The sequence below is a fragment of the Anabas testudineus genome, chromosome 2 (genome assembly GCF_900324465.2).
Source record: "Anabas testudineus chromosome 2, fAnaTes1.2, whole genome shotgun sequence".
NCBI classification, from domain to species: domain Eukaryota; kingdom Metazoa; phylum Chordata; class Actinopteri; order Anabantiformes; family Anabantidae; genus Anabas; species Anabas testudineus.
Window position 1 is genome coordinate 15,760,897 of NC_046611.1, and position 15,655 is coordinate 15,776,551.

At 38.3% G+C, this 15,655-nt stretch overlaps 3 protein-coding genes across 3 annotated transcripts in view; all 3 read right to left on the reverse strand.

The window, feature by feature from the left end:
* LOC113163522 (NACHT, LRR and PYD domains-containing protein 12-like) overlaps positions 1-1,102 on the reverse strand; it is a 428,332-nt gene extending 427,230 nt beyond the window's left edge. Inside the window, exons 1-2 of the mRNA XM_033326781.1 lie at positions 514-1,102; positions 11-228 (exon numbers count right to left, since the gene is read on the reverse strand). Of these exons, the coding sequence (XP_033182672.1) occupies positions 11-228; positions 514-647 (352 nt within the window). The 5' untranslated portion in view covers positions 648-1,102. The remainder of the gene's footprint in view (positions 1-10; positions 229-513) is intronic.
* Positions 1-15,655, reverse strand: part of LOC113163505 — a 1,294,879-nt gene that overhangs the window by 1,218,604 nt on the left and 60,620 nt on the right. The gene's annotated exons all lie outside the window — the stretch shown is intronic.
* Positions 8,200-15,655, reverse strand: part of LOC113163508 (NACHT, LRR and PYD domains-containing protein 12-like) — a 95,266-nt gene continuing 87,810 nt past the window's right edge. The window contains exons 5-7 of the mRNA XM_033326768.1: positions 12,320-12,493; positions 11,491-11,667; positions 8,200-8,300 (exon numbers count right to left, since the gene is read on the reverse strand). Of these exons, the coding sequence (XP_033182659.1) occupies positions 8,246-8,300; positions 11,491-11,667; positions 12,320-12,493 (406 nt within the window). The 3' untranslated portion in view covers positions 8,200-8,245. The remainder of the gene's footprint in view (positions 8,301-11,490; positions 11,668-12,319; positions 12,494-15,655) is intronic.

A 15,655-nucleotide genomic window follows, 5' to 3' on the forward strand; every position in this document is an offset into this window, starting at 1 on the left:
TTGGTCTGACTGGCTCTCTCCAGTCCAGGTCTGGTTCTGGATCTTTTTCCACACTGGGGACAGGAGGAGTCTCCTGATGAACCAGACTGGTCCCAGTATGAGGTGATGCACTGTCTGCAGAACCAGTGTCCACAGCTGGTAGAGACTGGATCCTTCAGGACGTCCTCACACAAACCACAGTGGGACAGCTGCTGCTCCTCCACACAAACAAGACTCTTCTTCCTGTTTCTGTGGACACAAAGAAAACTTGCAGTCTGGAGACAGTGAGTGAGGAAGTTGTTCTTTTCTCAGGGACTTCAGAAGAGACTGATTCCCATCAACACTTCTGGATCTAACAGGATCTTTGGAGTGAAACAAACACTTGACCTGTTTTATCAGCTCAGTTTATTGTTTGTTTATGATTCTTAAAATTAAAAATGTACTTTATGCTGTGAAATCAAACACTGATGTTGCTTCTCTGTCTCTGATGACATTAACACCAGCATTTAGAAACAGAACAAAAAAGTCTCTTACTTTGTGTCTGAGGGTCTAGACGTCACATCGCCTAAGGTCAGAGGTTCTTCTTTGGAGTGGTCACTCTCTGTAGACACACAGCTGGAAACTGCAGACTCTGCTCTGTCCTCCTCTTCCTCCACACAAACACTCATCTTCTGGACTTCAGTCAGTCAGAGATAAACCAGCAACACTGACTGTGAGCTCAGAACAAGCATCAATCAAGAATCCAATCTGCTCAACACTCACATAAAGGAAATCTACGCACAAGGATGCATCTCCCTGTTTTCTCCCAGTTTCCATTTGTATGAACAGCAGCAGATTCTCTCTTTTTTACTCTCTACAGTCCTGAAACGTACTCAGAGACTGTGACAGTAAAATAATCATGTTGTATTAACACTCACCGACCTCAAACGTCACTTTTCCTCCTACTGCTCTGTTCGCTCTAAACAGAGTCTGAACTAAGTGACACAAATGGTCAGTTTCAGTTCCTCCTCTGTTCAGTTCCCATCAGTGTCAACTCGGGATTTCCTGACGTCCCCCTGACTCTTCTCCCTTTACACAGTTCAGTTTTTAAAAACCACAAATGTTCACTGAACAACACTCACTGCTGTAATGAAACCATTAACAGAATCCTTAAAGACACGTCCAAATATCTGGAGAAAAACTAATATTCTGTTTTAAATGTGCTGCAACTTTTCTCTAATGATTCTAACAAACATTTGAGTCAAAAGGACAAATCACCTCATTGAATTAGTAACACCCAGATCTTGTTATTCTGTGGATCAAACACCAAAATGTCTTTATTATTGACTAAAGGTTTGAACTTTGATGCTTCTAGTCCACAGCATTTATTGAACAGCTGGACTCAGCTGCATCACAGGTTCAGTTTTAATGGTCTGAAGACTCCACAGCAACAAACTGTGAAGCTGTTTCATCCCAAACTCAGCAGGAGTTTCACAACTCGTCTGCTGTTGGTGGTTTTCTGTTAGAGAGAAAACCCAGTTTGTTGAACTAGACGTATATGAACCTTCAGAAAATCTGATCTGAACAGAATCTGATTGAGGAACGATGAAGAAAATGGACGCTGGTCTCACTGAAGCAGAATCGTCTCCTCTCTTGGATCAGATAATGAAGCTTTATTGTGAAAACAGAGAAACGGAGCAAACGTTTCCATCCAGAAATCCCACAGTGTCTTTTGGCTTTTAGAGGTGCAGCAGTGGAAAGGTGGAGGAACAGAGAGAACTGTTGTTGTCTGGATTTGATCCAAGTGAATATTGGGAATAAAAGTTCAAACTAAAAGTTGTTGGTGTTCATCATTAGTCTCCTAAAGAGAAAACAAAGAGGCACCAAACATGTTGAGTGTGTGTGACACCACTCAGACTGTGACGGCACCAGTGTTGGAGAAAAACCTTCCCTTGGTTTATTTCACATTACAAACTCTCAGTCCTGCATCACCAGGATCAGACTATCACCTGGGATCAGTCTATCACCTGGGATCAGACTATCACCTGGTCTTCTTCTCTGTGTTCTACTGCAGAGTGTAACAAATGTTTTTCTCTCAGTGTTAAAGTTCATTAATAAACAAACTGTTCAATTCAGAGGTGGTGGTAACAAGTTACATTTACTCAGTTACTTGTACTTCAGTAACTTTACTGAATAATCTGTAACTGTTGGAGCAGGTTTGATGCTGCAGACATTTTACTGTTACACAAACAAACATGTTGAAGAAAAATCAAAGACTAAAACACTTGAAATATTTTGATCTGTACAAACAATTGTTGCTCTACAGTAAATGTGTCGTCGTTTCATTGTGAAGTTGTGATTGTTTGAATTAGTGCAGCAGTGTGTGTGTCTCTGTGTGTGATGGTTGTTTGTCTGAATGAACTGCTGTGTTTTTACTGAACATATGTGGTTTGTTGTCAGGTCTCTGTTGATCTCAGTGAGATTTCCTGATGAAATCAAGCTGAACACAACAACACAACATGAATGGAAGCTAATGGAAACCTGGGTTTTGTGATCACACTGATGAAAATGTCTCTAATGATGTGATCAGTAAGTTCAGCTTCTTTCTCTCCACTGCTCGACCTCAGGTTACACTAACGTCACACACACGACCATCTTCCATCAGTGTGACTGTGAAGTGAGGCTCCAACTATCAGCTGTGTTACCTGTGGACAGGAAGTGACAGGGAGCAGCCAGCAGGGGGCAGCACATCATGACCACAGCACCAACAGAGGAGCTTCATCACATCAGATGTTTTCAGAGTGAAGTCACACACGAGGAAAAGTGAAGAGAAACTTTCAAACAGCAGATCATCAGCTACGTCACACAGTCTTAGAAATCTGGGAACTTCACCTCAAACTTCGGTTTCATCCAGTTTTTCTAATGACACTTTTCAGCAGCTGTTTGTAGTTCAAACTGAGCCTGGTTCCAACTAAAGAGTTCACTAAGTGACACTTTATCAGCACTAAATGAAACCAGTTGTTCTGTAGACATGAATCAAAGTGTTTGATCATTGATGACGTGTTCACAGTGAAGAGTAGAAGTCAAAGTGTTTGCTGTTCCACACTTTCCATGTGTCCACTCTAGTTTGAAAGCAGAGTTTCTAACAAACAGAGGGAGAGTTCACCACTAAATAACATCATGATGATCAGAGTTACATGTGAATCCTGCAGGATTCCTGACAGTGTCCATGATTTTACTCTGATTCCATCACTGCAGCTCAGAATAACTGGACTCTGATGATCAGTGAAAATCAAAGTACAGAGAGAAAAACCCAGAGTGAACAGAGCCAGTTAAAAAGCAGCTTCATGATCCATCAGACCACGAGACAACAGTTCACATGAAGCAGATCACAAATAATCAGATGTTATGATGTTTAATTTGAGACATTAAAGGTTCATTTAAACTTTATTCATAAAACTCCAACAGCTGCTGTTTTAAAAGCTGAATTTTTACCTCTGAAGGTTTGAAGGTTTTTATTTTAAATGTTATTTTCCTAATTCTGACAAATCAGCATTTTTCAGACTGTTTATTCTTATTTTTACTCTAAATGTTCTTCATCAAATGAATTCACTGGTTCTTCGTGTGAACTTTGTTCAGACGTATGAAACCAAAGGAACGTGTTGTTCTGTAAAGAGCTGCTGCTTTAAAGTCAAAGTTCAGCTTCAGGAAACTGATTTAATTGTTGTTCTGACGACTAGAAGTCGACTTGTGTTTTATGTTGGAGACAAAGCAGCAGTTTGTTTCTAATCTGAAGTTTGATTTAAATTAACTTGATGTTAATTACTTCATGTGTATCGTCTCATGTTGATGGAGCAAATAAAGAAAATGAAGGATGTATTGATTTGTCTGAAAACACAAAGTCCTTCCTGTCGTCAGCTGCTTTAGTTGAGTCAGGAAACAAGTCAGACCTGATGATCCACTATGAGTCCAAAAACTTCAGCTCACAGTCAGATGATCAGAGAAGCAGATAAGTGACGTCTGATTTTCTGGAAATGTGACTGTTAAAAACTAAACTTCAAGTCAAACTGAAGTAGTTGTTGACGTCCCTGCTGAGAACTAACGGATGAAGTCATGAAGTAACACAGGAAGTAACATGTAGTAACTTACAGACTCACAGATCAATGTATGGACAGTGATGGAAGAAGAAATCAGATGTTAACTAGAGTTAAAGGAGCATTACAACAAGAAAACTTAATATGTTACAAGTAAAAGTCCAACTTTATGTTTAATGATGAAGAAATTTTATTTAAAGCATCAAAAGTAAAAGTATCATGATGGAGAATGAACCCTGTCAATGATTATTGGATCATTATTAGTGAACTATTAACAGAGTTTCTACAGATATTAACAACTGAATTCACTTCCTTCAAAATAAAAGCTCAAGAAGGTTTTCCAAAGTCTTCAGTTTCATTAACAAAGATGTTTCATCTTTTTCGTCCTGTAGACAGAAACATTAGAAGTTAAGAAGCTCAGAGACTCATAAAGAACAAAAACCTATTTACAAATGTTTTCTTTATGAATTATCCATGTTTACATTTTCTGCTGTTTATCTGAGTCCACGTGTGGATGGATCATAAACAACTCTGAGTCTCTCACTGGTTCCTCCAACACATCAGGACTCTGGTCCTGTTGATGGGTCCAGATCAAGCCAATTAATATTAATGTTACTAGAAATTAGTGTTCTATGAAGCTTAAATGTGATATAAAGGTCCATAAATTCATGTTCATAATAAATCACTGTAGAACCTGATGTTTCTTTCCATCAGTCTTCAGCTGCTGTGATCATGTGTTGTGAGCTACAACATCAGAAATCTACTGGTTGATAAATACAGTCGACTACAGTTGGTGCAGCTTCAGAATATCTGAACGAAGAAAATAAAGACTGAATAAAATCCAGGTGGAGGGGGAGGGTGGAGGAGAATGAATGGATGTTTATCAGTGTGTCCGCAGAGACTGTGTAGAACAGGGGTATTCAACTAAAATTGTAAGAGGTCCGGTTACACAATATTTTTTACAAGCAAAGGTCCAGAAGATTATAATGTCTAAGTATTTACTGCAACATATTATCAAGTAGCCTGCATGTAATCAATACTTGACTGTCAAATCAAATTAATTCAGTACAATTCAAAAACCTTTTGACTAATTTATTGTTATGTAACATCAAACTGAGCATGTGGCTCCAGATCCTGGTGGACTGGTCATACTGGGCTCTGAGACTAGCAACTTTCTGTGATCGCACTTCAGATTTGAGTGGGTACGTGTGTTCAAAACCTTTGTGTTTTGTCTCATAATGCCGGTGACATTGGCTCTTTTAATAAGAGCCACAGTTTCTGAACATAGCAGACACTGGTTTATATAGTCACTGTCCCCTCTTCTCTTTTTGGACATTTCTATATTTATCTCTTCCTCTTTAAGTCTCACCATCCTTTTATCAACTCTTACCTCTTATCTCTCTCCTCTCTGTCGTCTGTCTCTCTCTCCTCTCTGTCGTCTGTCTCTCTCTCCTCTCTGTCGTCTGTCTCTCTCTCCTCTCTGTCGTCTGTCTCTCTCCTCTCTGTCGTCTGTATCTCTCTCCTCTCTGTCGTCTGTATCTCTCCTCTCTGTCGTCTGTCTCTCTCTCCTCTCTGTCGTCTGTCTCTCTCCTCTCTGTCGTCTGTCTCTCTCTCCTCTCTGTCTCTGTATCTCTCTCCTCTCTGTCGTCTGTCTCTCTCCTCTCTGTCGTCTGTCTCTCTCCTCTCTGTCGTCTGTCTCTCTCCTCTCTGTCGTCTGTCTCTCTCCTCTCTGTCGTCTGTATCTCTCCTCTCTGTCGTCTGTCTCTCTCCTCTCTGTCGTCTGTATCTCTCCTCTCTGTCGTCTGTCTCTCTCCTCTCTGTCTCTTTATTTATTAATTTTTTTCCAACACCAACTTTCTCTCATCTACTGTTGAGTCGCTAATTTTCCCGCCTGTGATCCACAGAATCGATTGGCTAAGTGAAGTCACGTGGGATGGCTTCACTCCCATTCAACTGGCCAATGCGTTCTCGCGTCCACTAAATAACTACCGTAACTATCTCAATAGCTGCGCCCTTTAAAATTACGTTGTCCCGCTAGATATGAAATCAAAACGTTTGGTTTGGTCTGTAGCTCCGGGTCCGTGTGGGACAGCTTCTGGGTCCGGATCCGGACCGCGGTCCGCATTGTTAGTGACCCCTGGTGTAGAAGAACAGAGCAGCAGCAGATCAGTCCAGATCCACTGATGATCCTCTGTCAGATCCAGACCAACACACAGGGATGATGGTGGACTTGACATCGTGTCTGACAGTGGAGCTGTTCTCAGAGCAGTTCACACTGCAGCACGGACAATTCACTTTAATATTTATTATTGTCCTCACTTCCACCTGTAGAGAGAATCAGAGAGAACAGATTAGATCAATGAGAGTTTCCAGAGACTCCCTTCATCAGCTGTCAGTCAGTGATGCAGCACATCCAGTAGAAAGAGCAGCAGAGACTTCAGTCCTGTTCAGAGCTGTGTAGTGTCGCCAGCTTCCTTTCAGCTCTCATGTTAACGTATCGGAGTGAACACACTGAGCTGGAAGCTCACAGACCTGCAGAGACTTTTAGCATCAAGTCTGTTTATTCTGCAGATTTCATCAAGTCCACAGTGGAAATAAACTGCTGAGTCATCAACGCTTCATTACTGCACCAACAGTTTAGTGATGGATTTCCTGTTGCTCCATGTGAACTGCTGTTTCATTTAAAGACAGAGTCACTGTGTGTTGATCAACATCTTCTCTGCTTTGGAAACATCAGCTGACAAATAAACATGGAGGCTGTCCCTGTGTCATTAGTTTGGTCCAGATCTGTTCAGTGGCAGAGACTTCAGCAGAGGTTCAGGTCTGTACAAAGACCACATCATTACCAAAGGTGGTCTTGGTTTAGTGAAATAAGAACCAGTGGTTTGCAGAGTTCAGTCAGACTGATTTTAGAGCTGTGACAAAGATGAAACTGATCAATAGTTTAGAGTTGAAATGAAAGAAAAAACAGTTTCATATCAGATTTGATGAATGAGAACCACTGTCTCTATACATCTAGTAAGAATAATAACAACAAGCATCTGGCTGATCTGATTGGCTGACTGTTCTCTCTCTGTCTTTCTGTCCGTTCTCCTCTCACAGCTTCACTGAGGAATGCAGCAACTGAGAAGGATAAAGATTTACAGGAAATACTGGACCTTAGAGTCTCCAGTCTACATTGTGGACTCTCCAGAAAACCACACAGCAGCTTCACTGCTGAATCATGCAGGTTGTTTCCACTCAGGTCCAGTTCTGTCAGATGGGAGGGGTTGGACTTCAGAGCTGAGACCAGAGAATCACAGCTGATCTTTGACAAACTGCAGTTGTTCAACCTGAATAAAGAATAAACCATGTAGATCAAATCATTAATAATCAATCAGATATGTCCTAATCAATGATGTTTCCTCTAAAATGAGTAGAGTGACTTTGTCTCTCTGTTATTGTTGATCATCATAATGTCAGCCTTCTACAGACATCATCCAAATGTCACCACAACATTCATACAACTATTCATGTCAACACTGATTAACAAGTAAATTCAACTCTAAGAAAAAACACTATTTTCCAATCATTTCAGTGAACAAACATTATTCATGACAACTCACTGAAATGAACTGAAACTGAAGAATTGAATTAATTTATTACAGTGTTGGTTCAGTTGTGGATTAAAGATATAAGTTGTACAATAGTAACAGTCAGTGAACTGACCACAGAGTCTCCAGTCTACATTGTGGACGCTTCAGAAAACCACACAGCAGCTTCACTGCTGAATCCTGCAGCTTGTTTCCACTCAGGTCCAGTTCTGTCAGATGGGAGGGGTTGGACTTCAGAGCTGAGACCAGAGAATCACAGCTGATCTTTGACAAACTGCAGTTGTTCAATCTGAATAAAGAATAAACCATGTAGATCAAATCATTAATAATCAATCAGATATGTTCTAATCAATGATGTTTCCTCTAAAATGAGTAGAGTGACTTTGTCTCTCTGTTATTGTGGATCATCATAATGTCAGCCTTCTACAGACATCATCCAGATGTCACCACAACATTCATACAACTATTCATGTCAACACTGATTCATAACATGCTGCTGACCTCAGTCACATCTGGAATTAGAAGATAAATGTCAAATCAGATTTGACAGACTAAAGACTTACTACAATACTTTTACTCAACACTGAAATGGATCAAACTTTAAAGAACCACAACTGATCCAGTAAAAAGGTCTAGCTTGGTCCTGGTCTGGATCCTGCAGATCAGATCAGGAAACACTAAACTAAACACAGATTAAACTTAACAAAAACTGTTTTAATCCCAAATTACAAATGATTTCATGAAAACTTTGGAAAATGTTCAGCAGAAATGTTAAATAAATATAATTTACAGTTGATGAACTGAAACTTGTAAAACCAACAGTTTGGTTCTTTAAACCTTTTCAACACATTTAACAAGTAAATTCAACTGTAGGAAAAAATACAATTCTCAAAACACAATTATTTTAAGACATCAGTCTGTCATATTCCCCAAAGAAGTGTTTCTATAAAATATATTTCAACAAATTTAAACTAAATCTTAATTTCAACTAACACCAAACATTTTCTACAGTTTTTTAGAAACATTAGTGAAATTTGAGTGTTTGAGTTCTGAAGGGTTAATTTCAGTGAACAAACATTATTCATGACAACTCACTGAAATGAACTGAAACTGAGGAATTGAATTAATTTATTACAGTGTTGGTTCAGTTGTGGATTAAAGATATAAGTTCTACAATAGTAACTGTCAGTGAACTGACCTCAGAGTCTCCAGTCTACATTGTGGATTCTTCAGAAAACCACACAGCAGCTTCACTCCTGAATCCTGCAGCTTGTTTCCACTCAGGTCCAGTTCTCTCAGATGAGAGGGGTTGGACTTCAGAGCTGAGACCAGAGAATCACAGCTGATCTTTGACAAACTGCAGTTGTTCAATCTGAATAAAGAATAAACCATGTAGATCAAATCATTAATAATCAATCAGATATGTCCTAATCAATGATGTTTCCTCTAAAATGAGTAGAGTGACTTTGTCTCTCTGTTATTGTGGATCATCATAATGTCAGCCTTCTACAGACATCATCCAAATGTCACCACAACATTCATACAACTATTCATGTCAACACTGATTCATAACATGCTGCTGACCTCAGTCACATCTGGAATTACAAGATAAATATCAAATCACGCATGACAGAGTAAAAACTTACTATAATACTTTTCCTCATCACTGAAATGGATCTCCAAATTCTCAAAAAGACAGAAAAAGTCATCACTTTACATGAGCTGTTGTAAACTAAAAAAGTTTATAAGGATTATTAACATCTTATTTATTGTTATCTTAAAAACATAGAATGTAATGTGACCCCTAAATGCATTATACAAGTTATTTAAGATGTGACAGATAATATTACTATCTGCAATTTAAGCAATTTTTGTTTTTCAAAAAAGAAAACCCATTACTGTTTCATAAGATGCTTGAAGATATTAGTATTAGTATTTTTTTAATTTTGACTTCCTGTGTTATGTTGATTATCTGTTTACTTTTTCTGTCTGGTGCTTGTTCCTTTCTGTAGGTTTACTCCTGAATGTCAGTAATTTGGTAATTGATTTCTCCTGCAGTAGGAACTATTTAACAAACCTGAACGCCTCAATTTCTCTGTCAGATTGTTAACAGCTCTGCATCAGTGAGTCTTCAATTCTCCTGTTGTTCTGACATCTGAAACCTGAATGAAGTTTCTCATGTTGGCTGTTTGACTCTGCTTTTTGTTATTGATGTTAAGTTTGAAGCATACGGCTCGACATAGGGTTGATGTTTTACAAACAGAAGTAGAAGCTGCAAGTTGTTTCGATAACTCACTTTACCAAGTAAAAAATCACCTGAACATCCAAAATTAAGCTTCATTACGTCACAGTTGTACTGGGAGAGGTGTGGTTCCGGTTTGAATCAGATGTATTTCTTATTGTGTCTAATCAGAGTGTATTTTAAAATAAACCAATTTAATAATGCAGCAAGTATTGATCAAAATAAAATCAATAGCAGAATAGAACTGTTTTTATTCTAATTGTGTCTTCTTGGTCTCAGATTTATTTCACTGATTAAAATGCAACATCACATATTTGGTCAGTAGATGGTCTCATTGTTGACTGTATCAAAAGTTTCGAAATACTGAATTATTTTCAACACAACTGCTTCACATTGATTCATTTAGTCATGTTGCAGATGCTTTTATCCAAACTGGTTCAGAAATCTTCGGTTGCTCCACTATTCTTTAGATCTCTCTCTGGTTTGTCTAAGCCTTTCAGTTAAATATGAAGAGGTGAATTTAAGTTTTACATGGAGAGGAGCATTTGTTATTTATCAAGAGGAGAGTCTTTCTATTGTTTAGGAAAATGATGATGAACATTTTTTTTTCTGGAGGATGTTTTGTATGATTGTGGACTTTGAGGTCTTTGAAGAGGAATATTCAGGAAGAGGAAAACACACCGTATCCTTGTTTCTCATTGTTTCCCTGAGCTTTTCTGGAACCCTCAGTTTCAATCAGATCACTCACTTTTCTGTCAGTTTCTCGACTCTCTCCATTAGTACCTACCACAGTGCAGACACTGACCTCCTGGTGAATCCACTGCTCTGCTTCAAGTTGTGACAAAAAGTGTTTCTACCAAAAACTGATGAAAGATGCATCACCCAGTTCATCTACGACTACAACAGTTTCCTTGTAACTGTTATGAAGAGTAATATCTAGACCCTTAGGTCTAGGGTTGATTAATAAGCTTGAGTGGAAGATTGCTGCTAATCCTCCATCCTCACATGTGCTTCTTAGAACAGGAAATTTAATACGACTTGGGGGGGCATTCAGACTGACATATTCATCCTGCTGCAGCCAGGATTTCAGTAAGACAAAAAAGTATATTTGATGGCGAATTATCAGACACTGTCTCTATGAGGGTTTGGTAGTTTGTGGGGGGTGACGGCTGTAAGAAAACTGCAGAGAGGTGTGTAAGACTGTGTCTCTGCTTCCTGGGCAGCAGAGACACAGGGTTTAGATCGTCTAATAAACTCTGCCATATTTCTAGATAGTAAAGACGCACTAAAGTGAGATGGATGCTGCCTTTTCCATTCAGCCCAGTATTCCTTAATGAAAATTTTTTTATCTATTATATTTCAACTGATTTAAACCAGATTTTATTTTAACTAACACCAAACATTTTCTACAGTTTTTTTTAGAAACATTAGTGATAAATTTGAAAGTTTGAGTTCTGAAGATTTAATTTCAGTGAACAAACATTATTCATGACAACTCACTGAAATGAACTGAAACTGAAGAATTGAATTGATTTATTACAGTGTTGGTTCAGTTGTGGATTAAAGATATAAGTTGTACAATAGTAACAGTCAGTGAACTGACCTCAGAGTCTCCAGTCTACATTGTGGACTCTCCAGAAAACCACACAGCAGCTTCACTCCTGAATCCTGAAGGTTGTAGTTTTCCCTTAGGTCCAGTTCTGTCAGATGTGAGGGGTTGGACTTCAGAGCTGAGACCAGAGAATCACAGCTGATCTCTGACAAACTGCAGTTGTTCAATCTGAATAAAGAATAAACCATGTAGATAAAACAATTAATCATCATCATTAATGACTGTATTTAAAGTTTTCTAAACCAAGTTCGAATGCACTTCAAAAATCTATTTACTTTAAATCAGCAGCAGATGAAAAGACATGTTCCACATAACTGTATAATGACAGAAGACCCTGTTTCTTCTTTAGTTGTATTTTTTTGTTGTCTGTGTATCAGTACTGACAGAGCAGTGAGAGAAACACAGAGACACAGATACATCAGAGCTCCTATTCACAGCACAAACTGTAAATTTCAAATGCAGTAAAAAGCAACTAATTTAGATTTATTTAGGACACTTTGTCTTAGGTTCAGTTTTAATCCGACTTTGTTCCAACTTCAGTTTTAAAAACAAGGTATCACTACATATCTCCTGTCATTCAAACTTTCACTCCTCTGCTTTCCCAGTCTGCAGTCTTCTGTCCTGCACAGGCCACTTGTTAAAAAAGACAATTAGAAACCATGTTACAATTGTCTTCTGAAGAAATTTACCTAGATCTGAGTATCATACATATGAACGGTTATAAACATTTGTTTTCACAATAAATGCTGAGGCAGCTGCACTGACAAAAGAATATAAAATTTTAAAAGTAAGAATCAATGTCCAAGAGAGAAACACTGACCTCAGAGTCTCTAGTCTACAGTTTGGACTCTTCAGTCCATCGCACAGCAGCTTCACTGCTGAAACATGTAGGTTGTTTTTACCCAGGTCCAGTTCTCTCAGATGGGAGGGGTTGGACTTCAGAGCTGATGCCACAACTTCACAGTGAGTCTCTGAGAGTCCAGAGTCAGAAAGTCTGTGATGACAATATCACCATTAAAATGTATTTAAAACAGTTTTAACAGAGAAATAACTTATTGATTTTGATCACAAAGCAGATTAACAGGAGCAGCTGTAGATCAGACCAGTTGGCCTCCAGTCCACATGTCCTTGAGCAACATATAGAGAGAAGAGAGAGACAAGAAATATTTGTTGTTGTTGTGTCTTCCAAATGGCCTAAATACATCTTCAGATGTTTTGATATTCATGCTATTGTTCAATTTTATCTTAATACAATATTAAGTTGTGAAATCAGAACTGTATTTGTAGTTGGCAGCTTGAAGACATTACCAGTGAGTCCTGGATTTCCTGTGGTGCCATAAGAGCTTTGATAGGTGTTATGACACTGCAGATAATACTCAGATTCATTGATTTCTCGAACACAGAGCAAAAATCAAACAGGTACATTTATGCAAATCACTGCTTTAACTGTTGTTGTTGGAGTCATTGATAGTACACATATTAAAATAATCACCCAACAAAGACACTGATGTGAACTGAAAAACTTCTCAGTGGATTAACAAGACATGGGGCTGCAGATGTATATGTGATTGTAAGATCCACACCTTCACAATGTTAGTATATTTTTCTTTAGCATAGTTAACAAGCATCAAGTAATAACCACACTTAGTCTTTTATTTGTTTGTTAGGTAATTTCAGTGCACATAGTTTAATTAACATTCTGTCTTAATGTTTGTTTACATAAATGTATTTGTTTTATGTTTCTTTTGTTTCTCCTTCTGGCCAAAGGATGGTTCACCTGTTAAGAGAGCTTCTTATAAACACAGCTTACAGAAAGTGGAAGAGGCCAACTGGGTGTGTCCAGGATGGGAGTCAGACAAATCAGATTCATTTAAATTAATTTTGAGGATTTGTTCGCTTTGATAGTTAGATTTGTTTTGTTTTGTACTTTATTTAACTTTGTATTTGTATTAACATTAGGTTAATGTTTACTATAAGATTGAATATGTATGACTGTTCCTTGTCTGTCCAGTACAACTGACCTTTGTCTTTATATTGCTCTTTGTTTAGTTGACATGAGTTTATCTTATAGGGCCTTTATTTTGAAACTATTTTCTTCTGTTTAGCTGATTCAAGTTTGTATTTTCAAGTTTTTAATTTTGTTAGTTTAAATAAAGTAGTAAATAAAATATGTTTTTCTTGCTCTCTACACCTCAGTTCCTTCCTCAGTCATCTCACCAATTTGGTAATATAGACAAATAGTGGATCATAAAGCTGATTTCATCCAGTGATTCAGTGGCTTTCATAAACTAAACCTATTACAGATATAAAGTATGAAGCATAAAACTAATGTCTTTAATAACTGTGTGTTACCCGTGTTTCACCTATAAACATAAAGACTTCACTGCTCATTTTAGCTTCCTGAGCTCACTCAGGGTTAGTAGACAGCAGACCACTGAGCAGTCGGCACGTCTGTGAAGAGCTGGAGTACCGCAAGTAAGTTCAAGGTGACTGGATGGATCTAACCAAGATAGCGGGTCGCATGTGGGAGTCAAGAAGGCTTTGACCAGAGAGAATGGATTTAGAGGCACACAGACTGATGAATAGAGCAGGTGAACAAAGACAGGGACACAGACAAAGAGTGTTCAGGAACACGAAGACTGGTTGAGGCAGGACAACGACTGGACGAGGGGGAGTAAAGTTCCTGGAGAGAGCTGAGGAGAATCACAAACGTGGTGCAGGCAGAGCAGGAAGACAATGAAAACTGGTGATGTAAGAGCTGGTCCTGTTCTGAGTTGCAGGTAAAGAGGCAGAATCTGAGACAGTCAAACTGATGAAGCAATGTTCAACATTTCATGTTTATGTAAATATAAGTGAAGTGTGATGTACAAAAACTGCCATAATAATAAGGTATTTGTTTCCTGACTCTTTTTTATGCCTGACATTAACAATTTTAGTCATTTAAAATAAACTAATTGCAATGTGACACTTTTGATGGCAGGGCAGATTGAGGCAAGCGTTACACACTGTAAAAGACCTGATGCTCATATAGATATAAATCCTCCAACTTGAACCCTCTAAATAGGTTGTTTGTCCCAACTCTCTCCTACAACAAAGTGACCCTTTGTTATCCTTTGTTATAAGAGTGCTCCCACATATGGAGGCAGGCAAATGTTGAAAATGTACCACTTTTGACATCAGGCACCAACGTAGTGGCTACTGTCTTCCACAATGGCACCATAATATCTGCTGGTGTAACAATACGTTTTACACTAAACTTCCAAAGATGATAGACAACAATTGTGATACCATAGCAATTTAGTTGGGATTAGGCATAAAATACTGCAGGGAAAGGTTTGGTCCAGGGGTAGGCAACCCTGGTCCCAGAGGGTCATAGCTCTTCTTGATTTCCGTCTCTGCCCCATTGTTGTCCACTTTGACAAGTGGACAACAAGTGATCAAAGTCAAAGTAACAACAATGACACTTTGACTTTTGACAACATTTGTCATGTGACAAATACGATGTTTCAACCGGACACAAGTTGTCTTGTGCTGGACATGAACTCTGTCTGTATGAAAGTACTATAAACTCTAACACCACTGAGACGTCATTGAACACCTCACAGGTCACTGTGTTTTTACTTCTTTTACTTTGTATCTTTTAATTAATGATCTACATTCCTACACCACTTTTGTTGTATTCAATAAGAAGATACTTATTTTATGTATTTGTCTTAATAGACCACATGTTTTTATAAAATAAAGGCTTCACTCACAACCTCATCAGAGCTAAATAAGTGATAATGTAGTCTTAGACATCTGTAGCCTTTATTTGGATGTGTACTTAGATAGGGTTGTAAATCTAGCAAATTTTAATATGCTAGAGTCAACTTGCTCCCAGTCCAAGTGTTGCCAGCTTCTTTTACTAATATAGTAAAAGCCACATGACTTAAAACTTTAATTACATTAAATTCCCATTAAACCACAGCCACCCCCAGAACCAAGAGAGCAGCTGATCCCTCTGAAAATCTAGTAAAAACCTTTATGCAGTTTAACTTATATCTCAGTGAACATTAGTTTGTCTTTGTGTCTTTGGAATATAAAACTGTTTATACTTCAGTCCATACAAATGTCATCAGAGAGAGTGGAAGAGACAGATGACTTCCTGTTTCTATAT